This window comes from Oncorhynchus gorbuscha, linkage group LG02, assembly GCF_021184085.1.
Source record: "Oncorhynchus gorbuscha isolate QuinsamMale2020 ecotype Even-year linkage group LG02, OgorEven_v1.0, whole genome shotgun sequence".
Classification (NCBI taxonomy): domain Eukaryota; kingdom Metazoa; phylum Chordata; class Actinopteri; order Salmoniformes; family Salmonidae; genus Oncorhynchus; species Oncorhynchus gorbuscha.
This window is the reverse complement of record NC_060174.1, coordinates 94,666,854-94,683,201: the sequence shown is the minus strand read 5'-3', so window position 1 is coordinate 94,683,201 and position 16,348 is coordinate 94,666,854. Positions and strand designations below refer to the sequence as shown.

The 16,348-nt window shown below is 39.4% G+C and overlaps 1 protein-coding gene across 1 annotated transcript in view; it reads left to right on the top strand.

Annotated features, from left to right (window-relative positions):
• The window catches only part of LOC124013499 (disks large homolog 2-like), a 326,264-nt gene that overhangs the window by 302,886 nt on the left and 7,030 nt on the right, over window positions 1-16,348 (top strand). The window contains 6 exon segments of the mRNA XM_046327794.1: window positions 6,205-6,319; window positions 6,415-6,591; window positions 7,103-7,178; window positions 9,787-9,886; window positions 15,428-15,478; window positions 15,885-15,986. Coding sequence (XP_046183750.1) covers window positions 6,205-6,319; window positions 6,415-6,591; window positions 7,103-7,178; window positions 9,787-9,886; window positions 15,428-15,478; window positions 15,885-15,986 — 621 coding nt within the window.

The window sequence follows — 16,348 nt, the reverse complement described above, 5'->3', positions numbered from 1 at the left end:
ATATTAAACTGTTTATCACTGATAAAACAATGTATGAATTTGCTGCAATCTTTTGAGGAAATGAATCGCAGCCATCTAAACATTTTAATGCACCCAACTGTAGTAAATACAGAATGTAGGATACTTCAGTCACAGTCTGTCTTTCAGGTCTTGACGCTATACCCCAGCTCAGAGCCCCAAACCAATGCCCACTGTGCTTTTTCCTGGTGTAAGGCATCAAGATCTCACATCATCCATCAATACATCCTATTCCATTCAACCATTAACACATCTTATTCCATCCATCCATCAACACATCCTATTCCATTCATCCATTAACACATCTTATTCCATCCATCCATCAATACATCCTATTCCACCCATCCATCAACACATCCTATTCCACCCATCCATCAACACATCTTATCTCCACCCATCCATCAACACATCCTATTCCACCCATCCATCAACACATCCTATTCCACCCATCCATCAACACATCCTATCTCCACCCATCCATCAACACATCCTATTCCACCCATCCATCAACACATCCTATTCCACCCATCCATCAACACATCCTGTCTCCACCCATCCATCAACACATCCTATTCCACCCATCCATCAACACATCCTATTCCACCCATCCATCAACACATCCTATTCCACCCATCCATCAACACATCTTATTCTACCCATCCATCCAGCTACACATCATATTCCACCGATCCATCCATCAACACATCCTATTCATCCATCCATCCATTCATTAACACATCTTATTTCATCCATCAACACATCCTATTCATCCATCCATCAACACATCCTATTCCATCCTTCCGTCCATCCATCCATCCATCCATCAACACATCTTATTTCATCCATCCAGCCATCTACACATTCTATTCCATCCATCAACAAATTCTATTCCATCCATCCATCAACACATCTTATTTCATCCATCCAGCCATCTACACATTCTATTCCATCCATCAACACATTCTATTCCATCCATCCATCAACACATCTTATTTCATCCATCCAGCCATCTACACATTCTATTCCATCCATCAACACATCTTATTTCATCCATCCAGCCATCAACACATTCTATTCCATCCATCCATCAACACATCGTATTTCATCCATCCAGCCATCTACACATTCTATTCCATCCATCAACACATTCTATTCCATCCATCCATCAACACATCTTATTTCATCCATCCAGCCATCTACACATTCTATTCCATCCATCAACACATCTTATTTCATCCATCCAGCCATCTACACATTCTATTCCATCCATCAACACATTCTATTCCATCCATCAACACATCTTATTTCATCCATCCAGCCATCTACACATTCTATTCCATCCATCAACACATCTTATTTCATCCATCCAGCCATCAACACATTCTATTCCATCCATCCATCAACACATCGTATTTCATCCATCCAGCCATCTACACATTCTATTCCATCCATCAACACATTCTATTCCATCCATCCATCAACACATCTTATTTCATCCATCCAGCCATCTACACATTCTATTCCATCCATCAACACATCTTATTTCATCCATCCAGCCATCAACACATTCTATTCCATCCATCCATCAACACATCTTATTTCATCCATCCAGCCATCTACACATTCTATTCCATCCATCAACACATCTTATTTCATCCATCCAGCCATCAACACATCTCTATGCTCCATCCATCCATCAACACATCTTATTTCATCCATCCAGCCATCAACACATTCTATTCCATCCATCCATCAACACATCTTGCTCCATCCATCCATCAACACATCTTATTTCATCCATCCAGCCATCTACACATTCTATTCCATCCATCAACACATCTTGCTCCATCCATCCATCAACACATCTTATTTCATCCATCCAGCCATCTACACATTCTATTCCATCCATCAACACATCTTGCTCCATCCATCCATCAACACATCTTATTTCATCCATCCAGCCATCTACACATTCTATTCCATCCATCAACACATCTTGCTCCATCCATCCATTTATACATCCTCTTTTTGTTGGATTCTTTTACACTTTTGGCACTTTATTTTGCTGAACTCAAGGCCAACCCATTTAATTGCCTGTTTAATTCTTCATTTATTTAAGCTTTTTTGTTTTGTTTTATTCTTGAAAATAATTTGAGCCCAACATTGAACGAGGGCATATCTTAGTAAATTGGTTCCTAGTATTTGTCCCCGTTTTATTATTATTCATATGATGTATTTGTATTATTGCCACACATGTATATAGGTAACTGACAAACCCAGTCATCATGACACACAAGTACATGCAGAGAGAAAAATAAGTCATTTTCAGTAGCACATAAGCTACTATTCCTGTCTCCCTTATTCATGTATTTCATATATTTTCTAGATATATTCTTTAAGTGCTTTTGTTTTGAAAGAGAAATCTTTCTGATTTCTGCATTTCATGTCCAAATCCTCCCACAGTGTTTAAAATGTATTGTGTAGCTCAATAAAGTTTTTTAAAGATGATTAACGAAATACAAAACATCTGAAATCAGAGATATTCACTTGCATTGGTTTTGTGTCAAAGTGCTAAAAAGCTAGCATTTGGAGACACTGGCAAGGTAAACATGGGTAATTTGGATGAACTATCCCTTTAATATTAAAGCACATGTTCACATCCTTTCCCTAGGGAAACCTAGACAATGGTTTAGGTGACTGGAAATTCAGTTGCTATAATTACTATTTCTGACGCATTTTATGTTATTATTTTAAGCTTTCCAAATTACAGAGGATTCAGTTACTTGGATAACCTTGAATCTTGGATAACCCTGTCTCTATGTAACATGTTGTGCCACGACTATTTTCCCCCTCAATGCATGTGTCAGAAAGAAGCTCCATCATGATCCGAGTGTTGAGAGTGCTTGTGAAATAGATTTGGGCAGCTGTCTAATACTATCCAGATTTACTTTTTGAGGGCTTGAATCAGGTGATTCTAAAGGGAGCAATACACAGAGATAAACTATCTTTATAGACACAAACGGGCATTTTGTTTTGTAATATTCTTTCATACATTACATCACATAATCTTATATCATACATTTCTTACATGTTTTCTTCATGGTAGTGTCTCTGAAAGACACCCGTTTATGGAGTCTGAATTGCGTACATGAATTCAAGGGCCAGAATCTGTTGGCATGATAAAACATATCAGTGCACATTTTAATATCATCTGGTGTGATTTCTCTGTTTGAACTTTTTAGTAATGAGTTTGACACTCATCCAAGGGATTCCATATGGTCTCAAGTATTTCCAGGCTGCCTATCGTTAAAGCCATTCCGTGCATGACGGGAGTCTGATATAGTCTACCCAGTTGCATATACAGCTTAGATTTACACTGCTGTATTTAACGGCATGATGAATGAATAAGAAACTATTAGAGGTGTGGCATCATCCTTTGCATCATCCTTTGCATCATTTGCTTCCTGCCCACTCGTTTTCCAATCTACCCGTCATAGGATTCATTCCACTCAATTAACTTTATCTGATTTGTGCATTTTAGTAATTTAGCAGACACTCTTATCCAGATACATTTTCGTACTGCAGCAGAGAAATAAAACGAGAAGTCATTTTGATATATAGTAACGGGAGGATGCTTCCCTCCCCTTTTCCATGGTAAGGCAGCTTCAGCCCATGGGGGCAGGTGTTTGGGGATTGTGCTCTACTATACTTGGATAGCAGCCAATGGATGTTAACACTGCTGCCTGCGTACTGCTTATTACAAACACCTTCCCAATTGGCCTCTCCTCTATCCATCCTTCAGCTTGCCAGATGAGTAAAAGATATTCCTTCCCCCATGCATGTTGGCTTGCTTACTGTTGCACTGGGCAAAGTCAGAGGACTGTGAGTGAGCGTGCTGAGTGAACGTGCTGAGTGAGTGAGAGTGAGCGTGCAGAGTGAGTGAGCGTGCTGAGTGAGTGAGCGTACAGTATCCAGGCGAACAGAAGACAGGAAGGCAGCCCCCAGTGTGAGACAGACTAGTAGTAGCAGAGAAAGGAGGATAGAGGAGCTGAAGCACACACAGAGAGGTATGTGTGCTAGTCAGCTGTGTGTCTGTGCCTGTGTTGTGTGCCTGTGTGGTTGTGTGTGTGCTTGTGTATGAGAAAGAGAGGAGAATTGTGAATGAAAGCTCTGCAAGTTCGTGTGTGTATGCATTGCCTTGTTCTCTGCATGCTGTGTTGTAATGAAGAGTATAGGTACCAACATTTGTTTTACTCCAGGGACTAAAGCTTAAGTGGACCAAAACAAGACACATCTCAAATTAAGACGGTAGACGTTGCATCTTTGTCAAACTATACAAAGCTTGAGGAATGGATCTTTTTACAATTTATTTTAAAAAAAAAAATGTTTTTAGAGACACTCAAAGGTTTTTCTACAGATGACACTACTCTGTTGACACATTACAAGACCTGTTTTAGAACCTCATCTAGTTACAGCACTGAATCATTTTCTATATTTTTCTTTCTTTCTGTCTCTCGCTCTGCATTGTTTTCCTGCTGGTTGCAATGCGCATTATTATCTCTCTCATTGAAGGGACAGCTCTGCCAGCCAAGCCTGTGCGAATCTGCACTTGTTCTCCCCTAAATCTCTGCAATCTCAGGTGGAAGCACATCACGTGTCTAGGAAGAAATTGGCTTTAAGACTCAGATTCCCTCTTTGGATGATATGTGTTGTATTATTTTTTATAAAACCTTTTGATTATACCTGTTCATCTAGATGATGAACTCTCTCAGTCCAAAGGTTAGTCTGATTGACTGACTCATGCACTCTCAGTCCTGCCTAGCTGACCGCTGTACGTAGGTATGTGTGGGCTTTTGGCTGAAGTGAGTCTCTCTACCTCATTAGCTGCATGGCTGCTCTGCGCTGTAGAGGCGATTGCTGCAGCAGTGTTTCAGTACAGGGATAGTTCACCCAAATTACTCTTCCACATATAATGATCGTATATGGACAAGTAGACTGTAATCCCCTCTTTTCCATCTGATTTACCTAGCAACGGTCACCAATCGTTGACTCGCATTCAAATCGTTTTACAGTAGCTTTAAAGAAACTTCAGAGACTGGGATTATTTGGGCTGCTGGGGGGACTTTAAGCAGGAACAGCTCCAGACCATTATTCCTCCTCAACCAGACCACTTTACAGTTGGCACTATGCATTGGGGCAGGTAGCCTTCTCCTGGCAACCGCCAAACCCAGATTCGTCTGTCAGACTGCCAGATGATGAAGTGTAATTCATTACTCCAGAGAACGTGTTTTCACTGCTCCAGAGTCCAATGGCGGCGAGCTTTACACCACTCCAACCGACACTTGGCATTGCACATGGTGATCTTAGGCTTGTGTGCAGCTGCTCGGCCATGGAAACCCATTTCATGAAGCTCCTGACGAATAATTATTTTGCTGACGTTGCTTCCAGAGACAGTATGGAACTCGGTAGTGAGTGTTGCAACCGAGGACAGATGTTTTTACGTGCTTCAGCACTCGCTGGTCCCGTTCTTTGAGCTTGTGTGGCCTACCACTTCGCGGGTGAGTCATTGTTGCTCCTAGACATTTCTACTTCACAATAACAGCCCTTACAGTTGACCGGGGCATCTCTAGCAGGGCAGAAATTTGACGAACTGACTTGTTGGAAATGTTGCATCCTATGACTGTGTCACATTGAACGTCACTGAGCTCTTCAGTAAGGCCATTCTAATGCCAGTGTTTGTATTTTGAGATTGCATGGCTGTGTGCTCGATTTTATACACCAGTCAGCAACAGGTGTGGCTGAAATAGCCGATTCCACTCATTTGAAGGGTTGTCCACATACTTTAGTATATATGGTGTATTTTACATGGTAATACATATTGTACATGCATCATCAATCAATATAAAGAAGTTGAAAACATTGGTTCTGTCCATTTGAAATGTAAGCATTTTAATTTGTTTCCCTCTCAATGTTTATTGATACACATTAAATGTCACCATAATCCTTTAGGGGTGCATCCTAAATGGCACCCTATTCCCTATACAGTGCACTACTTTTGACCATGTCCAAAATCGGTTACTGTTCTGAACAGATTATCCTCCCTTTCCTTTGCAATGTAGAGCAGTCTACATTGAGTGTAAACAGAACATTATTGTAATCCTGGGTGTTGTTGTCTTTCATTTGCAGAGTACGGGCGTTTCGAGGCCAAAATCCATGATCTGCGGGAACAGATGATGAACCATAGCATGAGCTCTGGGTCCGGATCCCTCCGAACCAATCAGAAACGCTCCCTTTACGTCAGGTGGGTCTCTTTTGGACTTAGTTAAAGTCATCCTGAATAGATGGAATTAACGTCATTTTTCTATAATAGCATGTCTCCCTCTGACTCCCTCACAGGGCACTGTTCGACTATGAAAAGGCCAAAGACAGTGGACTCCCTAGCCAGGGCCTCAGCTTCAGGTATGGGGACATCCTCCACGTCATCAACGCCTCAGACGATGAATGGTGGCAGGCCCGGAGGGTGACCCCTGATGGGGACAGCGAAGAGATGGGGGTCATCCCTAGCAAGAGGAGGTAAGTGGTGGATTTGCTAAACTAAACGTCAAAGTGCTTAACCTAAAGGTTAGCTTCTGGGGGACAGTGGACTCTATGTCCCTACCTCTTCGCAAAATTTACCAGTGAGTGGCTGAAAGAAAAAGTTTCTTCATTCCTGTTCCCGCAACAAAATTAACATTTGTTGTATCATTTTACTGCAAGAAAAACGTAATTCTACAACAGCTACTTTTAAATTAGGCTTAATGTGAGAGATTATACAGGTCTACTATATCCAAGCCTACAACATTTAACCCATCTCAAGAGGTGCAATAGGTGTGGTAGACCAGGGGGTGCTGCTGCACCTGGTAGACCAGGGGGTGCTGCTGCACCTGGTAGACCAGGGGGTGCTGCTGCACCTGCATATGACAACTGAGTGACAAGCACAAACATTGTTTTAAAACAAATTAATTCCAGCAGATAGCGTTGGGGAAATGGAAAACCCACTGTAGCATGACTGTTTTTGTCAATGTGTCTGTCCTGGTACTGGCAGGGTTGAGAGGAAAGAACGAGCTCGACTAAAGACAGTGAAGTTCAATGCCAAACCGGGAACCATCGATTCCAAAGGGGTAAGTGCTAAGACCTTATACTAAGGACTGGCAAGCCAACTTAACTTTTGAAGGGAGACATTTTCTGAAATGGAAGTGGTTGTAAACCCATATATCAATTACATTCCATTGTGATATGAAGTAGAGAAAGTAGCTTCTAAACCTCTAAACCTTTGTTTTTGTCTTAATACACATGAAATGTGGATGTGTAACGTTATCAAGAGCAACTTTCAGATTTCACATCAGGTTTCTCAGATTTCCCCTCGCATTAGGAGAAGTTGTGATAGTAATTTATGTTAATCTAAAGCATAAGCCCGAGGTCTCTCTGCCTGTGTGGCAAAGACATCACATCTCTGCAGCTGCACCTTCTCCCTGACAGCTTTACCTCACAGCCCTTACCCTAAATAAACATTGCACATTGTATAATTAGATTTTTTTGTGAAGCATTAGAGGCTATTTTTTCCTTTAATGTCATATCGGTCCCTGGGCCAACCTCTGCAGAAGCCAAATCACCAAACATCCTTCAAACTCTTTGTCCATTTTGGACATAACAGCAGGACATTTGGCCGTGTTCCTCAGTGTTTTTGCATGCCTATGTTACAAGTAACGAGTAGATTTTGTGTTGTATTCGCTGCGCTCTTTTTAAAACAGGTTCCAAAAGGTTTTGGAGGGTTAGATCATACAAATGTATTTAAATGTTTAACAGATGCCTCCCTTCACATTTCTCAAAAATATTGAAAAGTTGTACTGACATTTTGGTTGTAGCTCAAATAATGTCCATAAGCTTCCAGTAAAGAGAGACACAACTTCCCCTTGGATTATAGCTGAACTATACCTATTTTAGCCTCCCCAATAGGCTAACCTTTCTTGATTAGGTCTCCAGGCAAAGTTCCTCTGTCCAGTGTCTGTGTTCTTTTGCCCATCTTAATCTTTTCTTTTTATTGGCAAGTCTGAGATATGGCTTTTTCTTTAAATCTCTGCCTAGAAGGCCAGCATCCCAGAGTCACCTCTTCACTGTTGATGTTAAGACTGGTGTTTTACGGGTACTATTTAATGAAGCTGCCAATTGAGGACTTGTGAAGCGTCTGTTTCTCAAACTAGTCACTAATGTACTTGTCCTCTTTCTCCGTTGTGCACCGGGGCCTCCCACTCCTCTATGTATTCTGGTTAGAGCTAGTTTGCGCTGTTCTGTGAAGTCAGTAGTACACAGCGTTGTACAATATCTTCAGTTTCTTGCCAATTTCTCAAATTGAATAGCCTTCATTTTTCAGAACAAGAATAGACTGATGAGTTTATTCTTTGTTTCTGGCCATTCTGAGCCTGTAATCGAACCCACAAATGCTGATGCTCCAGATACTCAAATAGTCTAAAGAAGGCCAGTTTTATTGCTTCTTTAATCAGAACAACAGTTTTCAGCTGTGCTAACATAATTGCAAAAGGCTTTTCTAATGATCAATTGGCCTTTTAAAATGATACATTTGGATTAGCTAACACAACGTGCCATTGGAACACAGGAGTGATGGTTGCTGATAATGGGCCTATGTAGATATTCCATCAAAGAATCTGCCGTTTCCAGCTACAATAGTCATTTACAACATTAACAATGTCTACACTGTATTTCTGATCAATTTGTTGTTATTTTAATGGACAAAAATGCTTGCTTTTCTTTCAAAAACAAGGACATTTCTAAGTGACCCCAAACTTTTGAACAGAAGTGTACGTAGTTAAGGCTGGTATTGAACCAGTTTTGGTGATCATTGCTGGTTTAACGATTATAACTTTAGAATCGGATTCATGAAGCGCATGCATGCAAATGAGTATTCGTCACAAATAAACATCACAACTGCAATTCCTTCTTTCTCCTCCACGCCACCTCCTAGCTTCTCAAACAGCGCTATGCACAACTTCTCTCCTTTAATTTAGTTTGTTTGTAATTTAACACCCTTCGTATCATAATTCTTTGTGTTTGTTAATTTAGGATTTGATATCTTCACAAGCCTATCTAAATATATAGTTTTAGGTAACAATGACCTGATTTCTTTAAGCCATGGCATGGGATCTCATCCTTCCACCTCCTGAAGTTTTAACCTGCATGATTGTTGGACATCGTTTGTATCACAGCCATGTTCCTAATGTCATAGCATGATCCTGTTAACGTCTTGGCTGCATGGCACACCACATATCGGCATTTATCTGTGTGTTTCACACGTGTTCTCTGATTTTGTTTTATTTTCAAGTGTTTGAGAATGTTTTGGGTGCAATTGTGCACATGAAGTAAATGATGGCAAATTATTACTGTGTAGTTCTTCTCTATCAAACATTGAGTCATTTTGACAGTGTTATCATCGAACAGACAAACAAAATGAGATATTTGTGAAATGTCATGATTAATTAGTATTAGCTAAAGCAACATATTTATATGATTAGGTTATAATTCAACCCTGCTCTGATGGATGAATCATCTAGTGTAATGTCAGTACTGTGATGTCAGTCCTGTAGTCCATTTCTGGTGACCACGCCATAATTTCTTCATGTCCCACATATTTGCAGCTAGTTGGTTTGTCAGCATGAATATGACAACAATTAGAGCTCCCTGTTTGCCCCACCCCATGCTTTCTTTCCTCCACAGTCATTCAATGACAAGCGTAAAAACAACTTCATCTTTACACGAAAGTTCCCATTCTACAAGAACAAGGAGTTGGGTGAGCAGGATGGCAGTGATTCAGAACGTAAGTAGGCTTGAACACACACACACACACACTGACACAGGTACACACACCGACACAGGTACACACACCGACACAGGTACACACACCGACACAGGTACACACTCCGACACAGGTACACACACCGACACAGGTACATATAGGTGACATATACATTTTGGAGACGTGTGCAGGGATAGGGTTTTCACGGAGGTCCCCCTCCTATCTTTCTTTTTTCTCTCTCTGTTGGCTCTGGTGCAGTGATGGTGTCTGGGTGCTCAGATCAGGATCAACACTGAGCAGTCACCAGTGGTTCCTCAAAAACTACCCCGGCCATCATCTATCACAAAGTGGTCCAATTATCTGATATGACTTTTTTTTTTTAAATACAGTTTATGACAGGTTATGACCGGTTCAGGCTGGTCGTCTTGTGTCTGAACTGAGACAGATGATCTGAGCTCGGCTAACTAATCTTGCCTTTCAGGATTTCACAGATTCCCCTCTTTAATGCCACTTACCTCTTCCCTCCACCTTTCTGGCTATCCCTGCCCTGTCTCCTTGTCTTTGCTCTCTTGGGACGGCCATGTAGGACATCCCAGGATTAGGTGACGACGGGTATGGGACGAAGACGCTGAGTAAGTTGGTTGAGGAATGGTCCTGTCTGTACAGTCAAGCAACACTCCCCTCCCCACAACACATTTCTCTTTTGACTTTGTGTTTGTTTCCTCCCTCTTTATTTTTTTGTTCCCTTATTGACTCATTTTGATAGCCTGTTTGCATGCTTCAGTATGACCTCTCAGTTTTTGTCTTGATTTCTGTCACCTCCCATCCTAACTCTGACATTGTTTGCAAATCACAAAAAAGAAAGACATAAAAAAAATGTTTTAGTTGTCTGGAAATACATTTTGTGTTTTTATCATGTAACTAGTCTGGTCATTGTCTCTTTCTATAACAGACACAGCTGTTTGGGTGTACTCTTGGGCAGCTGAATGTGATCACCTATTTTTAGGCCAGCATGCTGAGGTGTTCGCACTGTCAATGCTGTGTATATTTGTGCCTTTAAATGATTTCACATAGTACATTTTTAATGTTCTCTGTAATCTAGGATCCATGATCTTCCTCTATTTTGATGTATTGTTGAATCCCATGAAAATATGAGGTGCAAAGTGGAAGGGAAAAGTGCTCTTGCCTCCCATGTCTTGCTAGCTACGGTAGTCTCTTAACCCTTTACACTCGTACCCATATACTGGTTCAAAATGACATATTTGGGCACTAATAAGCAGGGGTTGGAACCAAAATTATGAACAGAACCAATTTTTTTGTTGTTCTCTTTCACTGTTCTAACCAGCAAAATAAAATTCTGAACCTGTTCAAATCCCCAAAGAGTACCGGTTTATATCGTTCCGTTCTGTTCTTTTTTTAACCTGTAAATCAATGTTTTTTACATTTAGCTCATTAAATTACTTCACCAATCAGTGCGAATACAGCAGGCAAGCTAGTTGTTCACATGCGTGATGGAAAGACAAGTGTGGCCTATGGCGCAAGATGCGACTGAAATTTGTCAGGTGGGGAGAGAGCGAGTGAGGGTTGAAGAGGAGGCTTAAAGCTCTGGGCATCTTGCTATGACATGCATTATCTGAATTAGGTCCACATAATTATACCTAAGAGGGGTGGTTTCTATGGAGGAACTTTGAATGTCCTTTGAGCTAGCTAACAAGCTTGTGTGTGCAGAGCGGCACCTGAATTAAAAACACGTCTTAGCTTTTTGTAGTTAATAAATCCAACCGAAATGTGATAACTAGGACTATAGTATCCTTACCTACATACATAGCATTGAAAAACTTAATCCATTCTTCTTTAGCTATTTCATTAAAACGTCAGTACAGTAGCCTATGTTTCTGAGGTGGAGGGGCAGGTAGCCTAAACTAATTGTAATGTTAGCTTTCTCCTACACACACACTGGCAACGATTTTTCAGCATGCAGGCAGACACTATAATAGATTTATAAGTGATAGAGTGAGGGCTTTGCATAGGCGCTTTGTTGTGTTTTTTTTTGTGGGACTAGAATAAAAATGCCTGGAACGTAAAATAACATTATTATCCGGTTCCCATCCTTTTAAAATAATGGTTCAGTTCCCGGAACAGTATGGATCACTTTCGTTCCCGGTTCCGTTTCTGTTCCCAACCCCTGCTAATAAGCGCCTAAATTGGAACGTGGTGGCTGTACAGTAATATGCTATACATGACGTCAGAGCTCTGGCTCTGTGCTTTCACAAGGCTGTATGGGTTTTGACTGACAGCCATTCTGAACTTGAGCACAGCCGCAACAAGAAGTTGCTCCCATCCCTCCCGCTAATTGGGCAACATTTTAAAATGTTTTGTTGAGTGAGGAAAATGCTGTAAATTAAGATGAGTCGATGTATTTTGAAAGGTGAGACATTGAGGATTATAATAAATACCGCTTTGATGTCATACAAGCAAGACAACCACCGTGAGTCCAAATGTGCACTTCACATTTCCAGATTCATATACAGTGTTAATGTTTATGATCACTATGTTTGATGTACAGTTACAAGATGACATGGTATCATAACCTGGTTGTTCTGAACAGAATGAGCCTGTTTGTTTATTGAGAAGAACATTGGCTGTGGCACACGCACTTGAATGCACTCATAACTCCTTTCTATGCGCACAAAACTTACAATCTGTTTTTCTGAATTGCCTTCTGAAAGCCTAACTTATAACTTAGCTAGTCATGTTGGTAATAGAACAAGCCCACCTGACTGAGATTGTGAATTATAAAATGGACCGTTTTTAGATTACGTAAACAACAACAGTAGTTGTGTGATGGGGATGAAATAACTACAACTACAAGTCTGCTTGCTCTAGTTCCTCAATGGCACAGCTAGGAGAGCTCAGAAAAGTACCTTAGAGTTGAAGATTCTTTGAGTCATAAGTGTATTGAAATTGCTTAGGAACTGTGCACACATTTTCCTGTTATCTCCAAACTGTTACTTTTCCATTGCTACCATGGTTATGCATACGCTTTTCATATGGAATTCTGTAAGAAACATTTAAATGTAGCCCTATCCATATAGGCCAAATCCCATGAGTGTAAAGGGTTACAGGTTTTATTTTACTGCAACATTAATGGACACCCATCTATTGTAATGTTAGCTTTCTCCTATTTTTTTATATAACTATTATCTTGCTGTGTTTAATCCCTATCCTTTGATCAGAATACAAATAGTTGCAGAATAAAATCATGTTGGTACTTTCTTGCACATACTAACCAATCAACTTATACTAACCAATCAACTAATACTAACCAATCAACTAATACTAACCAATCAACTAATACTAACCAATCAACTTATACTAACCAATCAACTAATACTAACCAATCAACTTATACTAACCAATCAAGTTATACTAACCAATCAATTTATACTAACCAATCAACTTATGCTAACCAATCAACTTATACTAACCAATCAACTTATACTAACCAATCAACTTATACTAACCAATCAAGTTATACTAACCAATCAAGTTATACTAACCAATCAACTAATACTAACCAATCAACTTATACTAACCAATCAACTAATGCTAACCAATCAACTAATACTAACCAATCAACTTATACTAACCAATCAACTTATACTAACCAATCAACTAATACTACCCAATCAATTTATACTAACCAATCAACTAATACTAACCAATCAACTTATACTAACCAATCAACTAATACTAACCAATCAACTTATACTAACCAATCAACTTATACTAACCAATAAACTAATACTAACCAATCAACTTATACTAACCAATCAACTAATACTAACCAATCAACTAATACTAACCAATCAACTTATACTAACCAATCAACTTATACTAACCAATCAACTTATACTAACCAATCAAGTTATACTAACCAATCAACTAATACTAACCAATCAACTTATACTAACCAATCAACTTATACTAACCAATCAACTAATACTAACCAATAAACTAATACTAACCAATCAACTTATACTAACCAATCAACTAATACTAACAAATCAACTTATACTAACCAATCAACTTATACTAACCAATCAACTTATACTAACCAATCAACTAATACTAACCAATCAACTTATACTAACCAATCAACTAATACTAACCAATCAACTTATACTAACCAATCAACTAATACTAACCAATCAACTTATACTAACCAATCAACGTATACTATCCAATCAACTTGTACTAACCAATCAACTAGTACTAACCAATCAACTAATACTAACCAATCAACTTGTACTAACCAATCAACTTGTACTAACCAATCAACTAATACTAACCAATCAACTAATACTAACCAATCAACTTATACTAACCAATCAACGTATACTAACCAATCAACGTATACTAACCAATCAACTAATACTAACCAATCAACTAATACTAACCAATCAACTTGTACTAACCAATCAACTAATACTAACCAATCAACTTGTACTAACCAATCAACTTGTACTAACCAATCAACTTGTACTAACCAATCATTGGAAATCAATCAATCCGCCATCAATCCGCCATCATTAACATAATGGAAAAATCTAATTTATTATTGAAATTGTTTGGGCGACCGAGGAAAAACTAATTGGTACAATTCAAGGCCAAGTGGCAAACCATAATGCAGCCACTAGGGATGGGGGTGTGAACATGCGGGTGAGATGAGATGTAGCCATTATTTGTGTGCGTCCATAAATTGTTGTTTGTATCTGGAGTAACAAAATCTATAAAATACAAATCTACTTAGCATGCGCTCTAAAAGCAGAACCAATTAGATACAGCTGTACCTTTTCTGTGAGTTGCAAGGTTCATATAGATTTTATATGTGTTATGCTGAGCATTGAAACTAAAGCAGGACAAACATTGTGTTATAGTAGAAGGTTAAATTAATCCTGGCAAAGGGAATGGGAAGATTTTGAGACAAGCACACAACGTGATCATCCTCACGAGAGCTACAGTCATGACCTAAAATAGATTAGGCCTATATTGACAATCTTTTGACTAGAGAAAATGATTTGCCCTCATAATATTCAAATGTATCGACCAAATAGTACAATGAAGCAATATAACTTGACACATTTCCCAACCCAAGCTCTAAATGAAAACGCATCCACTGGTCATTACTGCAGGCGAGAGAAAATAACCTCAGTGTTTGTGTTTGTTTGGGATTATACGGATACTTGAAAAGGATGTTTGCATAGTGCACTAGACAGTCACAATTCACTTCGAAAGCAGTATAAACGTTCTTGCCTTCTGTTGGGTGTTGTGTCACTACTCTTTGGCCACAATCAGTCTCAATCCCTTTTTTTGTATGGCACAATTTCATTGAGTGTTTTCATTGAATGCTTCTAATCACTTCTTTATTCATCCAGATTGACATTCCTCCTGTCTTGGGACACTTGGTCAAGAGAATAAGCATGAACATGCATGTACTGTCCGTTTTATTAACTTTTCTGTTTTATAGTAACTATTTTAGTAACTGTTTTATGTCACCAGGGAGTCAAGAGGACATGATTCTCTCCTATGAGCCTGTCATTCGACAAGAGAGTGAGTCCTCTTCCAATCTTTTACCAGAGTGGTCCTTGATAATGCACTATTTCAGTCAGTGAAACATTTGCCGCTTGCACATTGTCACGCTATATTTATGCACGCCAGTGTGTACAAGCACCACAGAGGTTTTAAAAATGAGAAAAATAATTGATTACTTCCTGTAACTCCTGCGAGGAAGATTCTGGAAAGTTCTTCCGTACTAGTTATTTACAGGAAGTAATCGCTGGTTGAGTCTCTAGACATCAAAACCTCTCTGGCACTAGTACGCATTGGCTTGCTCAGATATAGCGTGGTTGTTGTAGTGAAATTGCTTGCCCACATTTACTGTGGAGACTAATGCTCAGTGCACAGTTATAACCTATTATGTCTGTAAATGAGTTGATTGACACATTTTATCTTACAGTTAATTACGCCAGACCCGTCATAATCCTTGGACCAATGAAAGACAGAATCAACGACGACCTGATATCCGAATTTCCTGACAAATTTGGCTCCTGCGTGCCACGTAAGTCCCTCTACCATCACAAGGAGACCAGTGGCCGTATGTATAACGCTTCTCAGAGTAGGAGCACTGATTTAGGATCAGTTTTGCCTCAGGTCAAAATTGATAAGATTTCATGGACAGGGGGAACCTGGGCGCAGATTCACAAAACCTTCTTTGGAATACATTTCTTCTTAACTGCCATTTTTACCTTAAGTATAGACTTATGAAGAAAGTTAAGCAAAGTTGCTATTCCTCAATAAAGTTATTGGAAATGTCCATACGTTTTTTCCTGTTTCTTCCTATGAAAAGAAATGGGATTCTTGAAAATAATGTTTTAGGATCTTCTTGAAAATGTACTCAACTTTAAGACAGCTAAACCCTTG